Genomic DNA, 21995 nt, shown 5'->3' on the forward strand with positions numbered 1-21995 from the left:
TTATGGTGTCTGTCGAATGTTCTAAGAAGATTCGACGAAGCAGCTAAACTGTACGATGCCGCGATCGCACATTTCCGGTCGAATGCTCCGCCCACAAGCTATAGTAGAATTCTAATGTTGTATAACTAGTAATAATGATAATTATTAATTATTATTACTAGTCAACCAACATTAGAATTCTTCTATAGGCTATGGGAGGAGCATTTGATCATAAATGTCCACTCGCATCGATCGTATGTTTTTAGCTGCTTCATCGAATCTTCATGTCTCTATAATGTCGAATCTTTTCTCTCTATGTAGAATAATCTTGGACTAATAGAGTTAGGTTTGTCACATTCAACCGCAGATTCGATAGACACAGATTGCGATTGTCACCGTGTTGAATCCTCTATCTGTATCAAACTGTTGTCGCAACTAAACGAAAATAAAGTATTTTTTATGTCGGAACTTTCGGATTTCGGATTCTGCGTGTTCATTATTGTTTGTTAATCCGAACGCGAGAATTCCCGAAATTTGGAAGAAAATGCATTCGGACGAAAACTAATGTACATGTCTATTACTCAGGAGGCTTCCTCAGTTCCAATGAGTAGTAGGGAACCTACTATAGCAGGGGTGTCCAACCTTTTTGACCTTTCTGGGCCATATTGAAGGAATGATCTTGGGCCACACATAAAATGCATTAACCATAAGGACAGATGATGAGCAGATAAAGTCAGGCAGATCACAAGTTAACGATCGCCGATATAGATGATGTACCTGACTCTGAGTAATAAAAAAATGTTGTAATATTTTTTATTATAAAAATAAAAAAGAGGTCAACATAAAACGAGTAGCAATTCTCAATGTGTTCTCAAGGTGCTCATCAGATATTTTGGTTCTAATTTTGCCCTTCATGTGCTTCCTTCTTGAAAACAGTTGCTCACAAATATAGGTGCTGCCGAACACTGATGACATGAACAAGGTGTGATTGTGAAGAGTGGGAGATTTTTCTTTGGGAAGATAAAACTAAAAGTCCAGTAAAGAGACACTGTCAAATTTTTCTTGGGCTACATCTGTCTGCTACAGTAAGTGTAAGTTAATTTTTATAAAAAAGACAAAAAAAAAATCATCATTTTTAAGCAAGTTTACGACTTTGTGTTGGGCTGCATTCAAAGCCATCTAGGGCCATAGGTTGGACAACCCTGTACTATGGAATTTAAGTCATAGGGACAATGTAGGCACCTTAACAGAAAACCTTGTTGCCCGTTTTAGTTTAAATGTTGGATTATGTTTCTGACGCTCAACAGAACTGTAGAAGTCACTTGGATGATTGGTCCACTTGAATGTAACTAACTACTACCATAATGCTCAGTTTCCTACCAACATTGGCAGCAAATTTTATTTATACTAGCCAAGCTGATAGAATCCTAAAGCAGTGGTCTGAGAACCACATGTAGATCACAGGTTCTTTGGATGTTACTACTGGTATACTCTTAGCAGATGTCTGCCAGTATTAAAGCTTTTTGAAATCATATTTTTTTCCTACATCGGTAGCTTCTCAGCAGGTGATTGCCCTTATAATTTCCTTTTTAGTGCAAGTCTTTCCTACATATACAACAGCTGTCACTAAGCACAATTTAAAGACCTCTGACACTTTGCATGCAAAGCTCTCTCAGGTTCTCCGATTGTTTTTGCCTACTGTGCCTGGGCTGGCGGTGCTTTACAGTCCAAATATTTTAAAGACATACTTAGCTGCCCTCTGTCTTTTCAGTCTTGAAGAAAAACCCATGTACACATAACAAGACATGTATTTTTAAACTGTATCTAGTGATGTCAAATAAAGTTACCCAAAGGTGGCGAAAAAATAAAATAAAAATGCAGCTCTGAAAATGAAAGTTGCCATGTTTACAATGAAATGTGAAATACCACAACCACATTACCCTCTGCATAGTTCCACCCAAAGGTTATGTGCCTTTTTTCGTTACAAAATATAAAATATAATTTTTTTTAACATTTATATCGTGTAAATGCATGCAACTCATGCTGGAGTCTAAAAGCTGTTCCTGTTAGTGATAAGCAACCAAAAGTGAGGGGGGAAAAAAAAGTGGCGCGATGCAGTGACTACAAATTGAAGCATGCATCGTATGTAGCCATCGGTGATATTAACTATTCAACTTTGGAAAGTGTATAGTGACTTGTACAAATAGTACATCATACGAAAAGATAAAACCCCCCCTCCCTCTCCCCTCATTTTCTTTAAGTAGGTTTAGAAGGTGTCCATGCCGAATCGGAGATACCCTCTCCTGTTGACGACAAAGTCATGGGGCCGCTCGGTGTGAATGGGTCTGTATCGGTGTCCGTTTCACCTTCCGCTAAGAAGCGTTTATCTCTCATCCACGTTGAGCCATTAGGACCAAAATTAAAGTCTTCTTTTTCTTGGGAAATGCTGAACCCGCTGAGGGACCTTTGAAGTTCATCATGGGTCACTGATAGAAAAGATAAAGGGGTGTCACTGTCCCTTGTAAAACTTCTTCTATGGATGGGGGAACCCCTCTCGTTATAAGGACTTGATGCCTCTCCTTCGTGACGAAAATCCATCCGTGTGTCTATTAAAGTCTGAATAGGCAAAACAGTTGGCCTTTCAGTGTAGTTGGCTGAAGAGGACATCGACCTTCTGGAACAATTGTCACCATTAAAAGGCATAGGTGAAGTAAAATCCACGGGGTAATCCTCAAAGAACCCATACTGGTCCATTTTGTTAAATGAAACTTGGTGCAAGTTGTAGGGATCCACATGGGCGCAAGACTCGGTGTAGTTATAAATTACCCTCCCGACTTCAGAGTATCGGCTTTCCTCTCCTTCTTCTTTAACTGTTGCTTCTGGGAGTGGATAGTATTCTGTAACTTGGACCTGTAGCTGATCCATGTGTTGCATGTGCATGTCAACCAGAAAATCCAGTTTTCTTTCCATGTCTTGGATCTGATCCAGGATTCACAGAAGGAAAAAAAATGAACACAGAAAACAAAAAGTTATTAAACATGCAAATTAAATCTCCATCCAGCTGTAGACTTATTTACAACTTAATTGTATCAGGTAACATGTACAACTTATCCCTTGAGTTTTTTATTTTGATTGTCAGTTGAATGTCAGGATAGCTGATAGAGCGGTAAAGAGGACAAACTATGGAAATAGCTAGATTTCAGTTTTTGTCAAAATCAAAAAGTAATCAAAGACTTAAAATAGTGGTTTTGATAAACCGAAAGGCAATGGAATTTAATTAGCCTGATCAAACCCACTGGAAAAAGTCAAGTCACTTTTAAAGACATTACCATACAGTTTTTTTGTTCATAATTTAATAAACTGTATTAAACCCGTCAATGTATTGCCCAGTTTCGGCTTCCCAAACAACTGAATTCCAGTGGTCGATCAAACTCTGCGAATTACTTGTGTTGTATTTGCATTCCTGGTGAATAAAAATTGACTGAAAATTGCCACGGGTTTCAATTATAACACAGGCTGAATGGATCAAGGCATCGAAAACTGTTGGTGGCAAGCTCCCTTGATATATTTGCAGGGCTTTTTTTCTCAGAGAATAAGTGCAGGAACTCAACCATGCCTGCCACACACACACATACCTGCCAAATGGCATCAAATACTAGCTCTTTCCTCTGCATACAACCCCTCCCTCCACTGTCCCCATCTTCTTCCCCCTCTTTAAAAGCTTCACCATCTGCCACGTGTCTTACCTTTGATGCAATATTAAGCTGAAGCACCCATCCGGGTTTAGTATCTCCCAGCATACTATACTATCACCAGGGGAAAAATGGAGACCACAGAGGGTGCAGCCTTCCACGCGCCCTCTCCCGCCTATGACTGCACTGAACCCTGGGCACCTACTCTGTATCTCCCTTGTCCCTGTCCTGCACTCAGTGGGATCTACTCAGTAGATCTGACCTGTGAGCACTACTGGGAGATAAGTTAGACTTCTGTGTTACCAAGTGATAGTGGTGAGCAGGGAGCAGAAGACCTGAGCCGGAGGTGGTGAAACTGAGTTCCACCTAGTTCCTGCTGAAAAAAATCCCTGTATATTTGATTGATTCTATTAAGAAAAGCATAAAGGAAACTGACAGAAATTCATTGCATGCAGGAATGAGCAAAATTAAGAGTGGTGCACACATAAGAAATACAATGACAGCTTGGTTGATAAATCCGTTACATTGATGTGGCTATTTTTGATAACCAAAGCCATTCATTCCATGTCAATTAATACCTACATTTGGTTCACATGGCTTTGCTTAACAACATAGCCATGTCACACAGCTCTGGAGTCCAACAAGGCTTTGGTTTGAACAAAGGCAATTTTTGATGAATGCTAAATCCGTTCACTGTGAAATAGAGTTGTGTAGCTCATCCCTATATCTGGGTATGACCAGCATCAACCCTGTCCTTCTACAGGCTGTTTGAACATTTCACAAATAAACACCATTGCTTAAAATGTTGGTTTATACTGTACCTGTCTTTCCACTTTCACAAATTTTCCCATCATACTTTGGTCTTCATATTCTGAGGCTTTGGAACCGTACGGATCATGTCTAAAAGAGAAGAATGAAGTCTCATGGATGATATTTTGTGAAGTAAAAAGAACCTGTTTGTATTTTTTCTCTTGCTAACAATTCATTTTTCTACATAATATCCTATTAATTATTTCCCTTGGCTATGTCGGCTGGTAGTCAATTCTGGGCTCCTACTATCTAATGAGCAGCCTTTCTTTCAGTGCTCAGAAGCTCAGCTGTCTGTTAATTACCAGCCACTCGTTGGTACCACAGTGACTCACCTGGTTACCATTAACCTGCCTCATTAGTCTGGCCTACAGCAAGCCTCTTTTTACTATTTAAGCAGCTTAGCTCACTTCCTCCTTACCCTTGTGTGGTCTATGATCTCTAAGTTCTTCCTTCCTGTGCTCCTGTGTATGACTTGGCCTGGCTGACTTCCCTTCCGATTCCTGTTCCTGAATTTTACTCCTGACTATGCTGACTTCTAATGTAATTCGTGGGACACAGATCCTCAAATCAAGACACCACATCCCATGTAAACAGTATTAAAGGTATATTAGGACTAGGGTATCAAAACCCTGGGACTTTAAACTGTGTCAATCAGATAACTAGAAATACAGTAACAAGTATTAAAAATTTCAATTTTTATTTTACAAATAGAGGAACAAGCATATATAAAAACCATCCGTAAGCGTCAGGCTCTCTCCTACTGTGACCATATTGAATGAGCAGTGATTGGGTGAACTATATGGCTTTGAAATCCTTCATGGGACTGTCTGGTTTAATATTTTGACCATCCTCATATGGGCTGGGACTGGTTACCATGGTGAGATTTGCTCAATTTGCACTCGGAATATTATTATTCTTTATATATATTTATACTACTCAAATTTTCTTTTATATTATTGGTTATTTAACTAATAATATTCTAAGATTTTTTGTTTGATTACTGCTTTCAAACTTACTAATTTGTTGTTCCATCCGTTGTACACTTTTGTGACTGTCAGCATCACCTGCAAAGCTCCTGAAGAAGCTCATCGCGAGCGAAACATGTAGAGCGATTTCATTGCAGGCTTTCTACACTTACGATTGAGCGTCATGTATCCATTATGGATGGTTTTTATATATGCTTGTTTTTCTATTTGTAAAATAAAAATTACATTTTTTAATACTTGTTACTGTATTTCTAGTTATCTGATTGACACCATTTAAAGTCCCCGGGTTTTGATACCCTAGTCCTAATATACCTTTTATGCTGACTTCTGGTTTCCTGACCCTGGCTCATCTGATTACCTGCTCTGACATCCAGACCATGGCTTCTGTTTTTTGATTACGTTCCTAAACTGTGTTATTTCTGCCATTTCATTAAAGGTGTGATCTTTTTACTTTACTTTCTGTCTCCATCTGGTTTTTGGTTCCTGACACTGGTTTAGCATTGGCACCCTTCCATTGCTCTTAATAGATGCAAGCCAGCACTCTAAATATTCAAATGCCTGATTGGTTGATAGAGTCCCATAGATAGCGGTCTGATTGGTGGGCCTATTCCTGTGGAATGTTGCTCCAGATCAGTTGGCCTTTAGTACAGAATCCAAATGTAACAGCACTAGAGAACGCCTGGTTCATCTAGGAATATTGCGTGTATGCTTGGAAACAGTAACCGCTTCAAAAAAAAGTCAGGATCTCAAATACATTTTGTAATAAGGAAATAATATTTTCTAGAACTTCTTCTGGTCATCCTAACACATAATAAACTGCATAACATTAATGGCTTGAGCATCAGGGCCATATTACCTTGGAGACTGTTGAGATGGGTAGCCGTATACTCCACCAAGTCCACCCAATCCTTTCTGGGACTTTTTATGTTTGGGGGTGGAAAGAGGACCTGGAGCAAAAACCATATCTATTCTGCAGAAGAAGAAATGAAGACAGGAATTTTCTATGTATTCTGAAAAGTTAGCTGTAGCACAAGTCAACAACAAAAATTAAAGCATCAGCCCACCCCAAAGACATATTTTGGTAATAGGTGGAGCCTAATTGAACGAGACAGTCCTTTGTTACTTTTAGGTTTTTGTAGACCAGCAGTGCAATCTCTGTCATAATGCCTGACTCTACAAAGCCATAGGAAAAGATATTCAAACTTATTAAAATTTAAATTATGGTAATTTTTGTAGCACTACCCCGCAGGGGTTGCAGATAACTGGGTTCCTCACTCACACAGGCAGGCAACAAGCATTTTCCACACTTCTTCAGACACAAGGAACAGTCTTTGAGCTTGGTTTTTGTTGTTTTATTAGGGGTAATACCTTGGATGGGGAATAGGAATCATGGGATGCCCAGCTTGATTGCAACAGAATCAGGGATAACTTCCTTCCTATGCATATGCTCCAGAACAGTCTTCCTCCTGAACACTGACAGTGATTCTGTCAACGTGATTCTTGTCAAGCCTGCCTTGCCTACACACGATCGTGAAAAAAATGCTCGAGCAACGCGCGGTGACGTACAACACGTACGCCGGCACTATAAAGGGGAAGTTCCATTCAGATGGCCTTGGGGCTGCTTTTGCTGATTTCGTGTTAGTAAAAGTTTGGTGAGAGACGATTCACACTTTTCAGTCTTCGTGCTTTTCAGTCTGTTACAGCGTGAAGAATGTGCTATCTCCATTACGAAAGCTAGTTTTACCAGAACGAGCGCTCCCGTCTCATAACTTGTTTCTGAGCATGCACGTTTTTTTCACGTCGTTAAAGCCTACACACAACAGTTTTTCACGACGTGAAAAACAACAACGTGAAAAACGATGCGAAAAAATATAATGGCCATTTTTTCACGTCATGAAAAATGCTCTGGAGCCCACACACAATCGTTTTTAATGACTGTGGCAGAGCGAGGCTCTGTCCCTATGGAAATGTTGTTGAAATAGACACAGGGTCTGCATATAGCCAGATTGCAGAGCTGCAGAGCATAGATTTAAGACAGAGAAAACTGCTCTGGCAGTTTTCTCCAGATCTTATAGATGGCCTGCAGGGTGTGTGCCCAGGTGCACACAGCTCATATAATGAGGGACTGGTCAGAGCAGAAGTGAGAGGAAGGTTGAGTTGGAGCAGTAGCTGCTACTCAGTGTCTCTGTGTGCATATAGATGCTGTGTGCATCAATAAGTTCAAAGCTGTGTGCGTTGAAGGGGTTCAAAGCTGTGTGCGGACAGACGCTATGTGCGTTGTAGGGGTTCAAAGCTGTGTGCGGACAGACGCTGTGTGCGTTGAAGGGCTTCAAAGCCGTGTGCGCCCAAGGAGCCTAAAACTGTGTGCATTAAGGGACTTCAAGCTGTGTGTGTTTAAGAAGCCCAAAGCTGTGTGCGTCCAAGACTGAGACTGGAAGATCTGGTGGTTTAAGATACCAGTAACTATAGCAGCAGTGCTGTTGAAGAGTAGACAGGTGGGCTGGTATTTTCATTTATCTTTGAATGTCGTTTAAACCCCTGCGTGGGATTCCTGAGTGGACTTTTATTTAGTTTTTTCTCATTTAATAAACGTGGGCTACCACGCATTTAACGATATATGCCTGTTTGGTATGGACTCACTACAAGAAAATGCATCTACCACAAGAGCTAACAATCCCCAATGTCACATGACATTTAAAAAAAAATTAAATTTTTCATGTCATGAAAAACGGTTGTGTGTACGCGGCAAAGTAGCATAAAGTGTTGTAGGCTGTTTCCCGGAGTATCTCCAACTCACTATAGACACTGATCTCAGCTCTACCGACTGCAGGAACTACCAGCCCTCTTGGCTGCTCTTTCACCAGCCCACCCGGCTGCTCCAAAGATCTCCCAGAGCAAGGGAAAGGAAAGATTAAGCACAAAACTATCTTCCAGAAAGGCTTGCTACATGTGGCAGTCTCTCCCTTGTGTATCTCTAGGTGTGCCGATGTACTCACACTGTTTTCTCGCTCCCTGCTGCTCCTTAAGCAAGATTCCTTTCAAACTGCGCTGCTGTCAGGAACCTCCCAAGCCAGCCAGAGCTCTAGCCTGAGGACAAGATGCTCTCCACCAAGGCCACCGACAGTCTCCTCAGCATCTCCCACCCGACTCTCCTACTGGCATGACTCTTCCATATTTAAGGGCTGGCTCAGCCACCCTGCCAGGCCCACTGCCTGTGAATAGGCCAATTATGCAGATCGACCTTTCTGGCCCACGCACTATAGCTTCTAAAAAAAATCTTCAAATTTCCAGAACCAGAGGGAGGCACCAGACACCTGCCTCTGTGAGTCATGCAGTCTGACCTGCAGTAAACTCATGACCCAATTAGGACTCGCAAGTTAACTATGAGTCAAAAGATACATTTGCCTACACTCACACTAGTAGCACACTAGAGGGTGCTACACTTTATTCATCAGGACAACATGAGCAGAGACTACACACCTGGGACTTCCTCCTCTATAAGGAATTCCTGCTTGGACTCTTTGTTCATGCTGTATGGATAAATAAAGTTACCAGAATTTGGATTTTCTGCAGAGTGCAGCTGGTCTTTTCTGTTAGATTTGTGTTGTCTGTTGGGCATAGGATGAGCCCCTGCTGGCTTTTAGCACTTGATCTTCTGATGGTGACTCGGATTTATGGCTTGGGTGTAGCATATTTTATATGTTTGCTAAGATAATGCCCAAGTTTCTTCCTGTGCACCTGGAGAACTTAAGTGTTCCTTATTAGGTTTGTGTGTGCCACCTACTCGTGCTGTGCTCTCCAAAATATGAAATCCATCACTAAGAGCCAGTCAGGGTCTGCTGCATGCATATCAACTGACAGGAACATGATAATAGCAGAAGAGAACAGAGCCTATAGAGAGACCAATTTAAAACAGAATACGGGTATCACAATCCAGTCAAAACTACAATATTGTGGCCCATTTACAAAATGCTGGCCATCATGTAGAGCCTGCAGTGTTCTGCGTAGTACTCTTTGCTTAACGCTGTCAAAGCTGCAAAGAGTGAACCAACTCAATATTGAACCCTACGGACTAAGACTGGGATGCCATTAAAGTTGTGCCTGTAAAGGCAGGTGTCCCAATATATTTGACAATATAGTGTATGAAAGCCACACCATTTAAAAAAATATACAAACCAGTGCTTCTCTATTCTAAAAATTGCCCTTACCTTGACTGGAGGTATTTAATCCTAGAAAGCATATCCAGATGTCCGGCAGAATATTGCTCTATCACATCCTTTACATCATAAGGCCGCAAAGTCTCCTTAAATTTCTTCTTATGTAGCAGGAACTGCATTATTCTGTATGGGAGACAACCAACATAAGAACATACGCAAAACAAGCAATTAGCAATTAGATAGTACACTGAGGCCGTCTTGTAAGTTGGAGACATCCTGTAAGGACGTTATTCCACTGCATAGCTTGGTGTCATCTGCAAAGACTGAAATGGTACTTTTAGTCCCAGACTACATATCACTACTGTATATTAGTAAGTAAGGGTCCCAGCACTGAACCTTGGGGTACACCACTGATAACCTTAGACCATTCAGAGTAAGAATCATTAACCACTACTACTGAATTCTGTCTTTTAGCCAGTTTTCCGTCCATTTACAAACTGATCTTTCCAATCCTGTAGACTTTACCTTACATATTAGCTTTGTGTGGGGAACTGTATTGAACGCTTTCGCAAAATCCAAGTATACCACGTATATATTGACCTGGCTTGCCTTGGCTACTCCCGATATCCACCTGTGCCCACCATGGCTTGCACTTAGATTACGCTTCTACCTACTCCTTCTGTTCTTGACCTGCTCATCCATTACTCTCCCTGGCTTGAATTCCACCTACACATCTGCCTACATGATTGTACATGATTTTAACATCAATTACCGATACGGCTGCCCAGCCAGTCTCTGCTATCACCTGCTGCCCAGTCACTCTTTGCTGATCATCTGCCTGCTACCCAGACAGACAGTCTCTGCTATCACCTTCTGCCCAGTCACTTTTTGCTGATCATCTGCCTGCTACCCAGACAGTCTCTGCTATCACCTTCTGGCCAGTCAGTCTCTGCTGATCATCTGCCTCCTGCCCACCAAGTCTCTGCTGATCATCTGCCTCATGCCTAGCCAGTCTCTGCTGATCATCTGCCTTCTGCCCAGCCAGTCTCTGCTGATCATCTGCCTCCTGCCCAGCCAGTCTCTGCCATCACCTGCTACCCAGTCACTCTTTGCTGATCATCTGCCTGCTACCCAGACAGTCTCTGCTATCACCTTCTGACCAGTCAGTCTTTGCTGATTCTGCCTTCTGCCTAACAAGTCTCTGGTGATCATCTGCCTCCTGCCCAGCCAGTCTCTGCTGATCATCTGCCTCCTGCCCACCAAGTCTCTGCTGATCATCTGCCTGGTACCCAGACAGTCTCTGCTATCACCTTCTGGCCAGTCAGTATCTGCCTCCTGCGCACCAAGTCTCTGCTGATCATCTGCCTCATGCCTAGCCAGTCTCTGCTGATCATCTGCCTTCTGCCCAGCCAGTCTCTGCTGATCATCTGCCTCCTGCCCAGCCAGTCTCTGCTGATCATCTGCCTCCTTCCCAGCCAGTCTCTGCTGATCATCTGTCTTATGCCCAGCCAGTCTCTGTTATCACCTGCTACCCAGTCACTCTTTGCTGATCATCTGCCTGCTACCCAGACAGTCTCTGCTATCACCTTCTGGCCAGTCAGTCTTTGCCGATTCTGCCTTCTGCCCAACAAGTCTCTGCTGATCATCTGCCTCCTGCCCAGCCAGTCTCTGCTGATCATCTGCCTCCTGCCCACCAAGTCTCTGCTGATCATCTGCCTCATGCCCAGCCAGTCTCTGCTGATCATCTGCCTCATGCCTAGCCAGTCTCAGCTGATCATCTGCCTCCTGCCCAGCCAGTCTTTGCTGATCATTCGCCTCCCATCCAGCCAGTCTCTGCTATCACCTGCTGCCCAAACAGTCTCTGCTGATCATCTGTCTGCTGCCCAGCCTGTCCTAGCTAAACATATGACTGCTGTCTGGCCTGACTATCTACCCCTACCAGCTGCTGGCAAGAACTATAAGGCATACATGCCACCGTGTGCCCTTGCACTACCTGTTCAATTCAACAGGTCCCTGAGCTGGAGGTGTAAAAAAGGCTATCCTCATCACTTCAGGTTCCTCCATCAGGTACATGGCACCAGTACTGGTTCTACTATAGACCTGTAAAGTCACAGTTTACTGAGTTTACCCAAGTGCTATCCTGTGTTGAGCCCTGATGAAGGGGGTGCCCATGGAACATATTTAATGTTTTTATAGGACCTATTTATCAACAATTAAACTGATCTTGGACTCTTTTAACAAGTTTTGGTCTGGTGTTCTTTGTTCTATAGACATGTCTTATAGACAGCTCAAGCCCTATAGGACACAACAGATCAGGTCTAGGAGTGGCTGCATCCAGTGGGGTTGATTAATCGAGGTAAAGCTCCATTTTGCAATAAATACCCAATCACGTGTCGGGAAAATAAAAAAAACAGCACTTTTTGCTTGCAAATGATTGGATGATAGAAGTCAGCAGATCTTTTACTAAGCTATGGAGTAAATGCACTTGCAGAGTGCAACTACACTTTGCAAAGAGCAAAGTCTATTTGCCTTTAGTAAATCAATCCCATTGTTTCTATAACAGTTTCACAACTGCTTGCTATGTGTGCTTACAACAAAGGGAAGACACAGAGGCGTAGCTTGAAGCTTGTGGGCCCCGATGCAAAAGTTGACCTGTGCCCCCCACCCACTACCACTCACCACTTCCGCTGTGTGTGTAGATACACCCACCGCATGCCAAGATACTCCAAGTGACTTAAAGCGGGGGTTCACCCTAAAACTACTTTCTAGTATTACAATGTCCCGACACAATACAATACAATTATGCCTATATTTTTTTTTTTTATGCTGTACATACCTCGGTACAGCTAGTTCACCCGCGGCTTCCGGGTTGCGAATCCCGCGGGAGTGGGCGTTCCTAACTTGCTGGTGATTGACGATTGCCGAAAGAAGCCGAACGGCGAGTCGGCGCTATACTGCGCCTGCGCACCGCCGTTCGGCTCCTTTCTGCAATCGTGACGCAGCTTACGCGACGGGGGGGGAGCTCGTTTTTGGTCATCACGTCAATCACCAGCAAGTTAGGAACGCCCACTCCCGCGGGATTCGCAACCCGGAAGCCGTGGGTGAACTAGCTGTACCGAGGTATGTACAGCATAAAAAAAAAAAATAGGCATAATTGTATTGTAATGTGTCGGGACATTGTAATACTAGAAAGTAGTTTTAGGGTGAACCCCCGCTTTAAGAGTTGTGAATTTCCAGAGTTCCTCCATAAATCAGAGGACAGGGATCACCGCTGGAAAATCAGAGGACAGGATCACGCCTGGCAGGTCATTGGCAGAGCTCCTTTCCCATCCCATTACTGTATACAGCCCCCCCCCCCCCCCCACACACACAGGGCTGAAATCACATTCCTTTACACACAGTCTGTCAGCCTTCACAGGGTGTATGTGTTTCGTTTTTTTTTTTGCCGTTCTGACATGTGAAATTCTCTGGTCGAAATGGCAGTGTAGTTACAGTAGGCAGATACACCCTGTGCAGATCGTTTGCTGACTTGCTGTGTTGTAAAGGAATGTGATTTCAGCCCTGCGGAGGAGGAGCAGTATAGAGTGCTTTAATGGGAAAGGAGTTCAGCAGCCAGGCATAGCATCCAAGGTGGGGGGGGGGGGGGTGGTTAGGGGGCTTTGGGGGGGGGCACAACTTAGAACTGCAGGGGGGGGCCAAGCCATTTGACACAAAATCTGGAACCTGCAGCCCCTCATGATGTGGTAAGGGATTTGTTTTAGCAATTTCTGAAGATTTCTCTGTCAGTGTTGGCAGATGTTGGGGGAAGGTCACCTCCCGGTGGTGTGTGTATTTTCCCCAGTTGTTATGGAAGTGGGGTAAGCGGACATCCTCGGGTGGGGGGTACAGAGAATCCCAGCTGGTGACTAGGAGACACGGAGCAGTGTCTTACCTCACCAGTGACATCAGTCCCATCGTGGCTACAGGACGGCACTCTCCTCCTCTTAACTTACTGAGCTCAGTTACCATTCCATGTTGCCAGCACACAACACAGACAATTCCCCATTCAGACAATTCCCCATTCAGACAATTCCCCATTCAGGAAATGGTTCACAGCTTTTCCCCAGCCAATGAGAACAGAGAGGTGTGGCTATGGGGCCCTAGGGCAGATCGTATTAGGACTTTGTGGAGGATATGATAATATGACAGGGAGGCTGCAGGGGCCCCCTGGGGTTAGGGGTGGGGTTGCGATTGTGACCCCTGCAACCCCTAATGCTACACCCATAGGAAGATATTTACCTAGAAGCATGGATGACAACTTTTATCGTAGGGATTAAATCCTCCAACAGATATTCATTACTGTAGCCATCTGCCATAGGGTCCCCTGTTGTCCCGGCATCTACAGAAAAGGCAAGATAATTATCAGAAATAAGAGAACAGTGCTGCCTCACCACGTCCAATCTGATAAGAGCAAGAAAACACTTTTTTACTTTGTGGGTCCTTCTCACTAAAACCTTTTGGGTTATACTTTCCAAGGCATACCCCATAGAAGCCATGGTTTCCATACACTGTAGTAATGATGAACAGCAATCCTAGAAAGCGTTTTTTAGCAGTTTGGAATAACTAGTTCTATAATATTAGGCTGTCTGTGCTACATATCAGTGGTTCCAGATGTATAGTTAGCATAGGTTCACAACAGTGCTGCTGCCTAATCATTTGTTTCTTGTTTTTTTTATGCATTTTTTTGCTTCATTCGTTTTTTTTTTGTAGGATATTGGTTGTTAATCACTTCAGCCCCAGAAGGATTTTCCCACTTAATGACCAGACCATTTTTTTCAATATGGCACTGCGTCGTTTTAACCACTTCAGCCCCGGACCATTTGGCTGCTAAATGACCAGGCCACTTTTTGCGATTTAGCACTGCGTCGATTTAACTGACAATTGCGCGGTCATGCAACGTGGCTCCCAAACAAAATTGACGTCCTTATTTTCCCACAAATAGAGATTTATTTTGGTAGTATCTGATCACCTCTGCGGTTTTTATTTTTTGCGCTATAAACAAAAATAGAGCGACAATTTTGAAAAAAAGCAATATTTTGTACTTTTTGCTATAATAAATATCCCCAATTAAAAAAAAAAAAAAAGCTAATATTTTTTCTCAGTTTAGGCCGATACGTATTCTCCTACATATTCTTGGTAAAAAAAAAAAATCGCAATAAGTGTATATTGATTGGTTTGCGCAAAAAATTATAGCATCTACAAAATAGGGGATAGATTTTCATTTTTATTATTATTTAGGCCAATATATATTCTACTACATATTTTTGGTAAAAAAAAATCCCAATAAGTGTATATTGATTGGTTTGGGCAAAAGTTATACCGTTTACAAACTATGGGATAGATTTAGGGTCTTTTTATTTTATTTTTTCACTAGTAATGTTGGCGATCAGCGATTTTTAGCAGGACTGCTGGACAAATCTGACACTAAGCGACACTTTTTGGGGACCAGTGACACCAATACAGTGATCAGTCCTAATAAAAAATGTATAAATGACACTGGCAGGGAGGGGGTTAACACCAGGGGCGATTAAAGGGTTAATTGCTGTGTGGGGGATGGTCGGCCTTGGTAGACACAGAGATCCAGGTTCCTGGAACACAAGATCTCTATGTTCTCCCCTGACAGAATGGCGATCTGCAGAAAAGAGGAGAAATCCCTGGAAGTCTGAGGCCCCGTACACACGGCCGAGGAACTCGACGTGCCAAACACGTCGAGTTCCTCGTCGAGTTCAGAGATGAAGCCGCCGAGGAGCTCGGCGGGCCGCCTTCTCCCATAGAACAACGAGAAAATAGAGAACATGTTCTCTATTTTCTCGACGAGTTCCTCGGCGGCTCCATCGGGCCAAAAGTGTACAGACGACAGAGTTTCTCGGCAGAATCCGGGTTTGACCGAGTTTCTCGGTGAATTCTGCCGAGAAACTCTGTCGTGTGTACGAGGCCTCACATCCAGGCCCGTCGGAACTAGACAGGCAAAGGAGGCAATTGCTTGGGGCCCCGAGCTGGCCAGGGGCCCCCAAGCTGGCCAGGGGCCCCCAAGCAGGAGCCCGTTCGTTCCGCTGCGGGGATAGGGGCTTTCGTTTGCTGACCCCCGAGCGAGCGCCGTGTGTTGCGAGAGCTGTGTGTGGCCGAGAGTCGAGAGACACAGATCCCGCCTTCCGGAACCTGCAGCACCTATGATGGACGTCCCACTGCTCCAATCCGTGACTGTGGGACGTGTGACGTCCATCATAGGTGCTGCAAGCCCAGAAGGCGGGAATTACAAAGCCGCCCGGCGCGCCAAGATGTCACATGATCCATCCCCGCTCGGTACAGCGGCTCTTCTCTCCTCTGCAGCTCGGCTCCTCCTCCACTTTGACACACATCAACATATGTACACAGGTTAGCCAATGTTTTCAAAAGCTTCTTTGCCATGTTTTTTCTTTTCATTTGCATTGACTTTGCCAGGTATTTTTTTGGTGTTAAAATCAGTGGCTTCAGTGTATTTAAATATACAATAGCATAGCATTAAAGTTGCCTCCATTTTTGGGGAAATATCAGCCTTATGGTCCCATTAATGTAATTGGTGATAAGTTAAATTTTTACTGGATACGTGGCGTACTTTCTTATTGCGAGTTTCAGAAGTATTATGCTGGAAGTAAAAATGATTTTCTAATCATTTTCAATCAATGGCATGTAGGTATGTGGGATGTGCTATTGCTGGATTACATTGTCTGCTGCTAGTGTTCTCCACAGAAAAGATGAAGGTTTTTGCACCTATAGAATTAATTTTGTGGAATATATTTAGTGTTTATACATAAAAGGGGATTAAAAAGTCTGAAGAGTCACAAATGTTTTCACCTTGAATATGTATTTCTGAATATTACTTTCTGTCTAGAGTTTATTTTATTCAATACCAAGTTTTCATTACTGTATATTCTCATTTGTATGCCTGGTTGTTGTGGTAACCAAGGCAGTACTATGAGATCAGTGTCATTGGCATCCTGGGAATGGATTTTCTCTGCTGCAGAGACAATTACTTCTCTGGAGATTCCGAGGACTACTATGTAGATGAGCATAGCAGAAATCCACGTTCATTGCTGATTTGTCCACTACGTTTCCCTACATATGATATGCCCCATATTTGTAGAAGGTATGAGTTACACAGACTAATTTACATTGAAAGCTACAGGTCATTGAAGGAGGAAAATTATACTTGGAATGCATTTGTTATTTTGCTAGCCAATGGAAAAAAAAAATGTTACCATATTTTTTTTTTTTTTTATAATTAGCATTACAACCACCATTCTTCACAAATGTAATATCCTATAAAAAAAACTCTCTTGAAATGTACTAAACTGTAATGTAGTCACTATAAAAACTACTATAAACACAAATCTGAAACATAGCTACACTGTACCTTCTTTTGGAGGAAAATATATCACTATGACAACACTGAAATGATAAACATATTTCAGAAGCCTTTTACTGAGGACAGATCAGGTCAGTGTATGTAGGTCAGGTCAGTGTATGTTGGTCAGGTCAGTGTATGTAGGTCAGGTCAGATCAGTGTATGTTGGTCAGGTCAGTGTATGTAGGTCAGGTCAGGTCAGTGTTTGTTGGTCAGGTCAGTGTATGTAGGTCAGGTCAGGTCAGTGTATGTAGGTCAGGTCAGGTCAGTGTATGTTGGTCAGGTCAGGTCAGTGTATGTAGGTCAGGTCAGATCAGTGTATGTTGGTCAGGTCAGTGTATGTAGGTCAGGTCAGGTCAGTGTATGTTGGTCAGGTCAGGTCAGTGTATGTAGGTCAGGTCAGATCAGTGTATGTTGGTCAGGTCAGTGTATGTAGGTCAGGTCAGGTCAGTGTATGTTGGTCAGGTCAGTGTATGTTGGTCAGGTCAGGTCAGTGTATGTAGGTCAGGTCAGGTCAGTGTATGTTGGTCAGGTCAGTGTATGTTGGTCAGGTCAGGTCAGTGTATGTAGGTCAGGTCAGGTCAGTGTATGTTGGTCAGGTCAGGTCAGTGTATGTAGGTCAGGTCAGGTCAGTGTATGTTGGTCAGGTCAGTGTATGTAGGTCAGGTCAGGTCAGTGTATGTTGGTCAGGTCAGTGTATGTTGGTCAGGTCAGGTCAGTGTATGTAGGTCAGGTCAGGTCAGTGTATGTTGGTCAGGTCAGTGTATGTAGGTCAGGTCAGGTCAGTGTATGTTGGTCAGGTCAGGTCAGTGTATGTAGGTCAGGTCAGGTCAGTGTATGTTGGTCAGGTCAGTGTATGTTGGTCAGGTCAGGTCAGTGTATGTAGGTCAGGTCAGGTCAGTGTATGTTGGTCAGGTCAGTGTATGTTGGTCAGGTCAGTGTATGTAGGTCAGGTCAGGTCAGTGTATGTTGGTCAGGTCAGTGTATGTTGGTCAGGTCAGGTCAGTGTATGTTGGTCAGGTCAGGTCAGTGTATGTAGGTCAGGTCAGTGTATGTAGGTCAGGACAGGTCAGTGTATGTAGGACAGGTCAGGTCAGTGTATGTAGGTCAGGTCAGTGTATGTAGGTCAGGTCAGGTCAGTGTATGTAGGACAGGTCAGGTCAGTGTATGTAGGACAGGTCAGGTCAGTGTATGTAGGACAGGTCAGGTCAGTGTATGTAGAACAGGACAGGTCAATGTAGGTCAGGTCAGTATGTAGGACAGGTCAGGTCAGTATGTTGATGGGGCACGGTGGCTGCATTTGATGGGGCATACTGGCTGCATTTGATGGGGCACGGTGGCTGCATTTGATGGGGCACGATGGCTGCATTTGATGGGGCACGGTGGCTGCATTTGATGGGGCACGGTGGCTGCATTTGATGGGGCACGGTGGCTGCATTTGATGTTTCTTTTTTTTAGAATTCGTTTGCGCCCCCCCCAAACAAATTTGAGCACCGACCGCCTCTGCCCCCAACACATATCTATCTCTCCCCTCTCTAGCACTAGCCCTCTCCCCAGGACATATCTAACCCCTGCATTCCATGCAGAACACTCGCAATTCAGATACATGCGTTTGCTGTGGCACATTATATGCAACAGCAGTATTTGCACTGTAAACATTTTTTATTTATATAACGTGTGGGTGAACGTAAACTGTATCGCTATGCTGTGGTTCCTGTAGGCTTTGCGTGCGTGCGGGGGGGGGGGGGGGCTGGGGCTTGGGGGCCTCCATGTCCATTTTGCTTAGGGCCCCCAAATTCCTTCAAACGGCCCTGCTCACATCTATATTGTCCTACAGAGATAGATAGAGTGGCAACCTCAGCCTGGACTCCAACAAGGCCATGCCCCCAAGCTTGAAGCGAAATAAAATGCGTTGGGTACGTGGCCTTGTTGGAGTCCAGGTTGAGGTTGCCACTCTATCTATCTCTGGAGAACAATATAGATGTGCAACTTCCAGGGTTTTCTCCTCTTTCCTTCAACTCTTGCAGAACTTTAGCAGCAGCTGCGGATGTATTACTTATATACCCCCTCCCTATCAAGCCTGAGCGACACACATACATTTTTTGACCAAGCTGAGAAGGATGTGCTCTCATGGTCAGTTTGATATGTGAGAGCAGGGGACTGGCAGGAACATCAGGTATTTCACACAAAGGAAGCAATGCAAAGCGAACAGGATACTCTTTAAAACAAGTTTCATGGTACAACAGACACATATCAGGAAGATTAAATGTTGGGGTAACATATGCTTTAATAAATACAGAGCTGAGTTATTTGTTTCTTCTATATACGTGCCCCAAGACGCGTCATTTTATGACGAAACATGCGTCGGGAGGAGTTAAGTGTCTGAGTGGACGGGCATTGCCCAGCCGGCCAGCTTATTCGAATACTGCCTTTTTATCTACCATATGTAAGTGTGTTTATACATTTTCAATAAATGTTGGGTATGTATCCATAAGCTCATCTAGCTTGCCTTTTGGTAAGCGCGCATTCTAATTGGTGTTTGTGCACAATCAGTGGTGGGGTCAGACAGATTATACATAAAATAGCATTTCCACTGTTTCTTTTTTCCCTGTGAATCCAGGATTGTTCACTTCCCAACGTTCATCTGAATTCAATTATTGCTTATTGGACGTTTTCTTTTTTGCACATTTTTTTCACAAAAATAAATAAAAAATTCACCTACTCTGGGACATTTCATTTCTTGGTTTCCCTTGAACTTTCACAATCAATGGGCCAGATTCAGGTAGATCCGCGCAATATTTGCGTGGGCAAAGGGCAACGATTTTTGCTCTGCGCCCACGCAAATATTTTGATATGCCCGCGATTCACGGAGCAGTAGCTCCGTAAATTGCACGGGCGCTATGCTAAATAGCCCGGCGTAAGGGCGCCTAATGTAAATGATCCCGCCGGGGGCGGGAATCATTTAAATTAGGCGCGCTCCCGCGCCGAGCGAACAACGCATGCTCCGTCGGGAAACTTTCCCGACGTGCATTGCGGCAAATGACGTCGCAAGGACGTCATTTGCTTCTAAGTGAACGTGAATGGCGTCCAGCGCCATTCACGAATCACTTACGTAAACGACGTGAAATTTAAATTTCACGAGCGGGAAGGGCGGCTATACTTTAGCATTGGCTGCCCCTGCTATAGCAGGAGCAACCTTGCGCTAAAGTCGCCGTACGGAAACTCCGTACCTTGCGTGCGCAGGGCCCGCGCAACTTTTGTGAATCGGTGGTAGTATGCAATTTGCATACTATACGCCGATCACAATGGCCGCGCCCCCTAGCGGACAACGCAAGAATGCAGCCTGAGATATGAAGGCATAAGGAGGCTTATGCCTGTCATATCCTAGGCTGCAGTCCGCGTAGCGATGTTCCTGAATCAGGGGCATTCGCTACGCGGGAGCAAAACAGCTATTGCGCCGCGCAACCTATGGTTGCGCGGGCGCAATAGCTTCTTGAATCTGGGCCAATATCTTATATTTTAGTGTATTTTATATACTCATCTTTTCACTTATGGATTTGTTGATTGTTATTTTTCACATCATTTTTTTTTATTTTGGGTTAGCGCGGCTACATTGTTTTTTATCTTCTATATCTGCCTAGAGATTAGCTGTGCTCAAAATTCATTTCAGTATTTTTCAACTCTGTGCTATAGAACACAACTTTATAAATCCCATCTTAAAAGAGATGAAGTGTTTCTGCAAAATATAATAGGCCCCTAAATACTACATATAGGGTGCAGTTTTGCCAACCTACCAGATTGAAATTTACTGGCACGACACCCAAAATTTACTGGCGCACACACCTTTTTACTGGCATTTCACAAAAGTTACTAAGTTACATTTTTAGGTGCAAATTTCAGTATTTAGGCTATAAACAAGTACGCTAGGCAAATAGCAATGTGATTTAAGGTAGATATTAAGGTAAAAGAACATATTTTAGTTATTTTCGATATAATAAGGGCAAATTATTTAGTCACATCACCCCCTACCTCCATCCCCCTCTGCCACCAACACCCCCTGCCTTCACCCCCCTCTGCGGTGCCACAATCTCCCCCTGCCTCCAATCACCCCCCTGCCTCCATCGTTCCCTGCCTCCATCCCCCTCTGCGGTGCAAGCAACCACCCCTGTCTCCATCCCCACCCTCTGCGATGCCATCTTCCCCCTCTGCGGTGCCACCAACACCCCCTGCCTCCAATCACCCCCTGCCACTAACACCCCCTGCTTCCAATCTCCCCCAGGCCCCCTGCCTCCATCGTTCCCTGCCTCCATACCCCTCTGCGGTGCCACCAACCACCCCTGTCTCCATCCCCCACCCTCTGCAGTGCCACCATCCCAATCTGTGGTGCCACCAACACCCCCCTGCCTCCAATTACCCCCTGCCACTAACACCCCCTGCCTCCAATCTCCCCCTGCATCCATTGCCCCCTGCCTCCATCCCCCTCTGCAGTGCCACCACAGCCACCATCACCCCCTGCCTCCAATCACCCCCTGCCTCCAATCTCCATGCGCAGTTCCAAGCCAAACCGATCTCGGCTATTTTTACTGGCACATTCCTGAACCACGGACATTTACAAACGGGGGGAAAAAGTGCCCCTTTTTACGGACTATCCGTAAAAATACGAACGGTTGGCAACACTGATAGGGTGACCAAGTGGAAATTCAACGTTTTATTTTTAAAGAGCTGTGATTACCTTCTGAACTTTGCCAGAAGGCATAGGCTTTCATCCTCAGTGCAGTACGGAATCGCTCCTTGTTGCTCACTCCAATGTTTTTTGGCTCTTTGGAGGGACTTTCTTCCACGCCTTCAGTGTTCAGTGGGGAAAAAGTTTTGGCTTTTGGACTGGTTCCACGAGGATTGGACAGGCGTACTCGATCGAGAAGACTCCACCTTTGACTGTAAAGCAAAA

At 44.1% G+C, this 21995-nt stretch overlaps 1 protein-coding gene across 2 annotated transcripts in view; it reads right to left on the minus strand.

The window, feature by feature from the left end:
• Positions 1-889: 889 nt before the first annotated feature.
• KCNQ3 (potassium voltage-gated channel subfamily Q member 3) overlaps positions 890-21995 on the minus strand; it is a 348769-nt gene continuing 327663 nt past the window's right edge. For both annotated transcript variants that reach the window (XM_040354983.1, XM_040354981.1), the window contains 6 exons: positions 21780-21982; positions 13903-14002; positions 9676-9807; positions 6324-6437; positions 4493-4571; positions 890-2958 (listed from right to left, as the gene is read on the minus strand). In XM_040354983.1, the coding sequence (XP_040210917.1) occupies positions 2236-2958; positions 4493-4571; positions 6324-6437; positions 9676-9807; positions 13903-14002; positions 21780-21982 (1351 nt within the window). In that variant the 3' untranslated portion in view covers positions 890-2235. The remainder of the gene's footprint in view (positions 2959-4492; positions 4572-6323; positions 6438-9675; positions 9808-13902; positions 14003-21779; positions 21983-21995) is intronic.

This window comes from Rana temporaria, chromosome 5 (genome assembly GCF_905171775.1).
Source record: "Rana temporaria chromosome 5, aRanTem1.1, whole genome shotgun sequence".
Classification (NCBI taxonomy): Eukaryota; Metazoa; Chordata; class Amphibia; order Anura; family Ranidae; genus Rana; species Rana temporaria.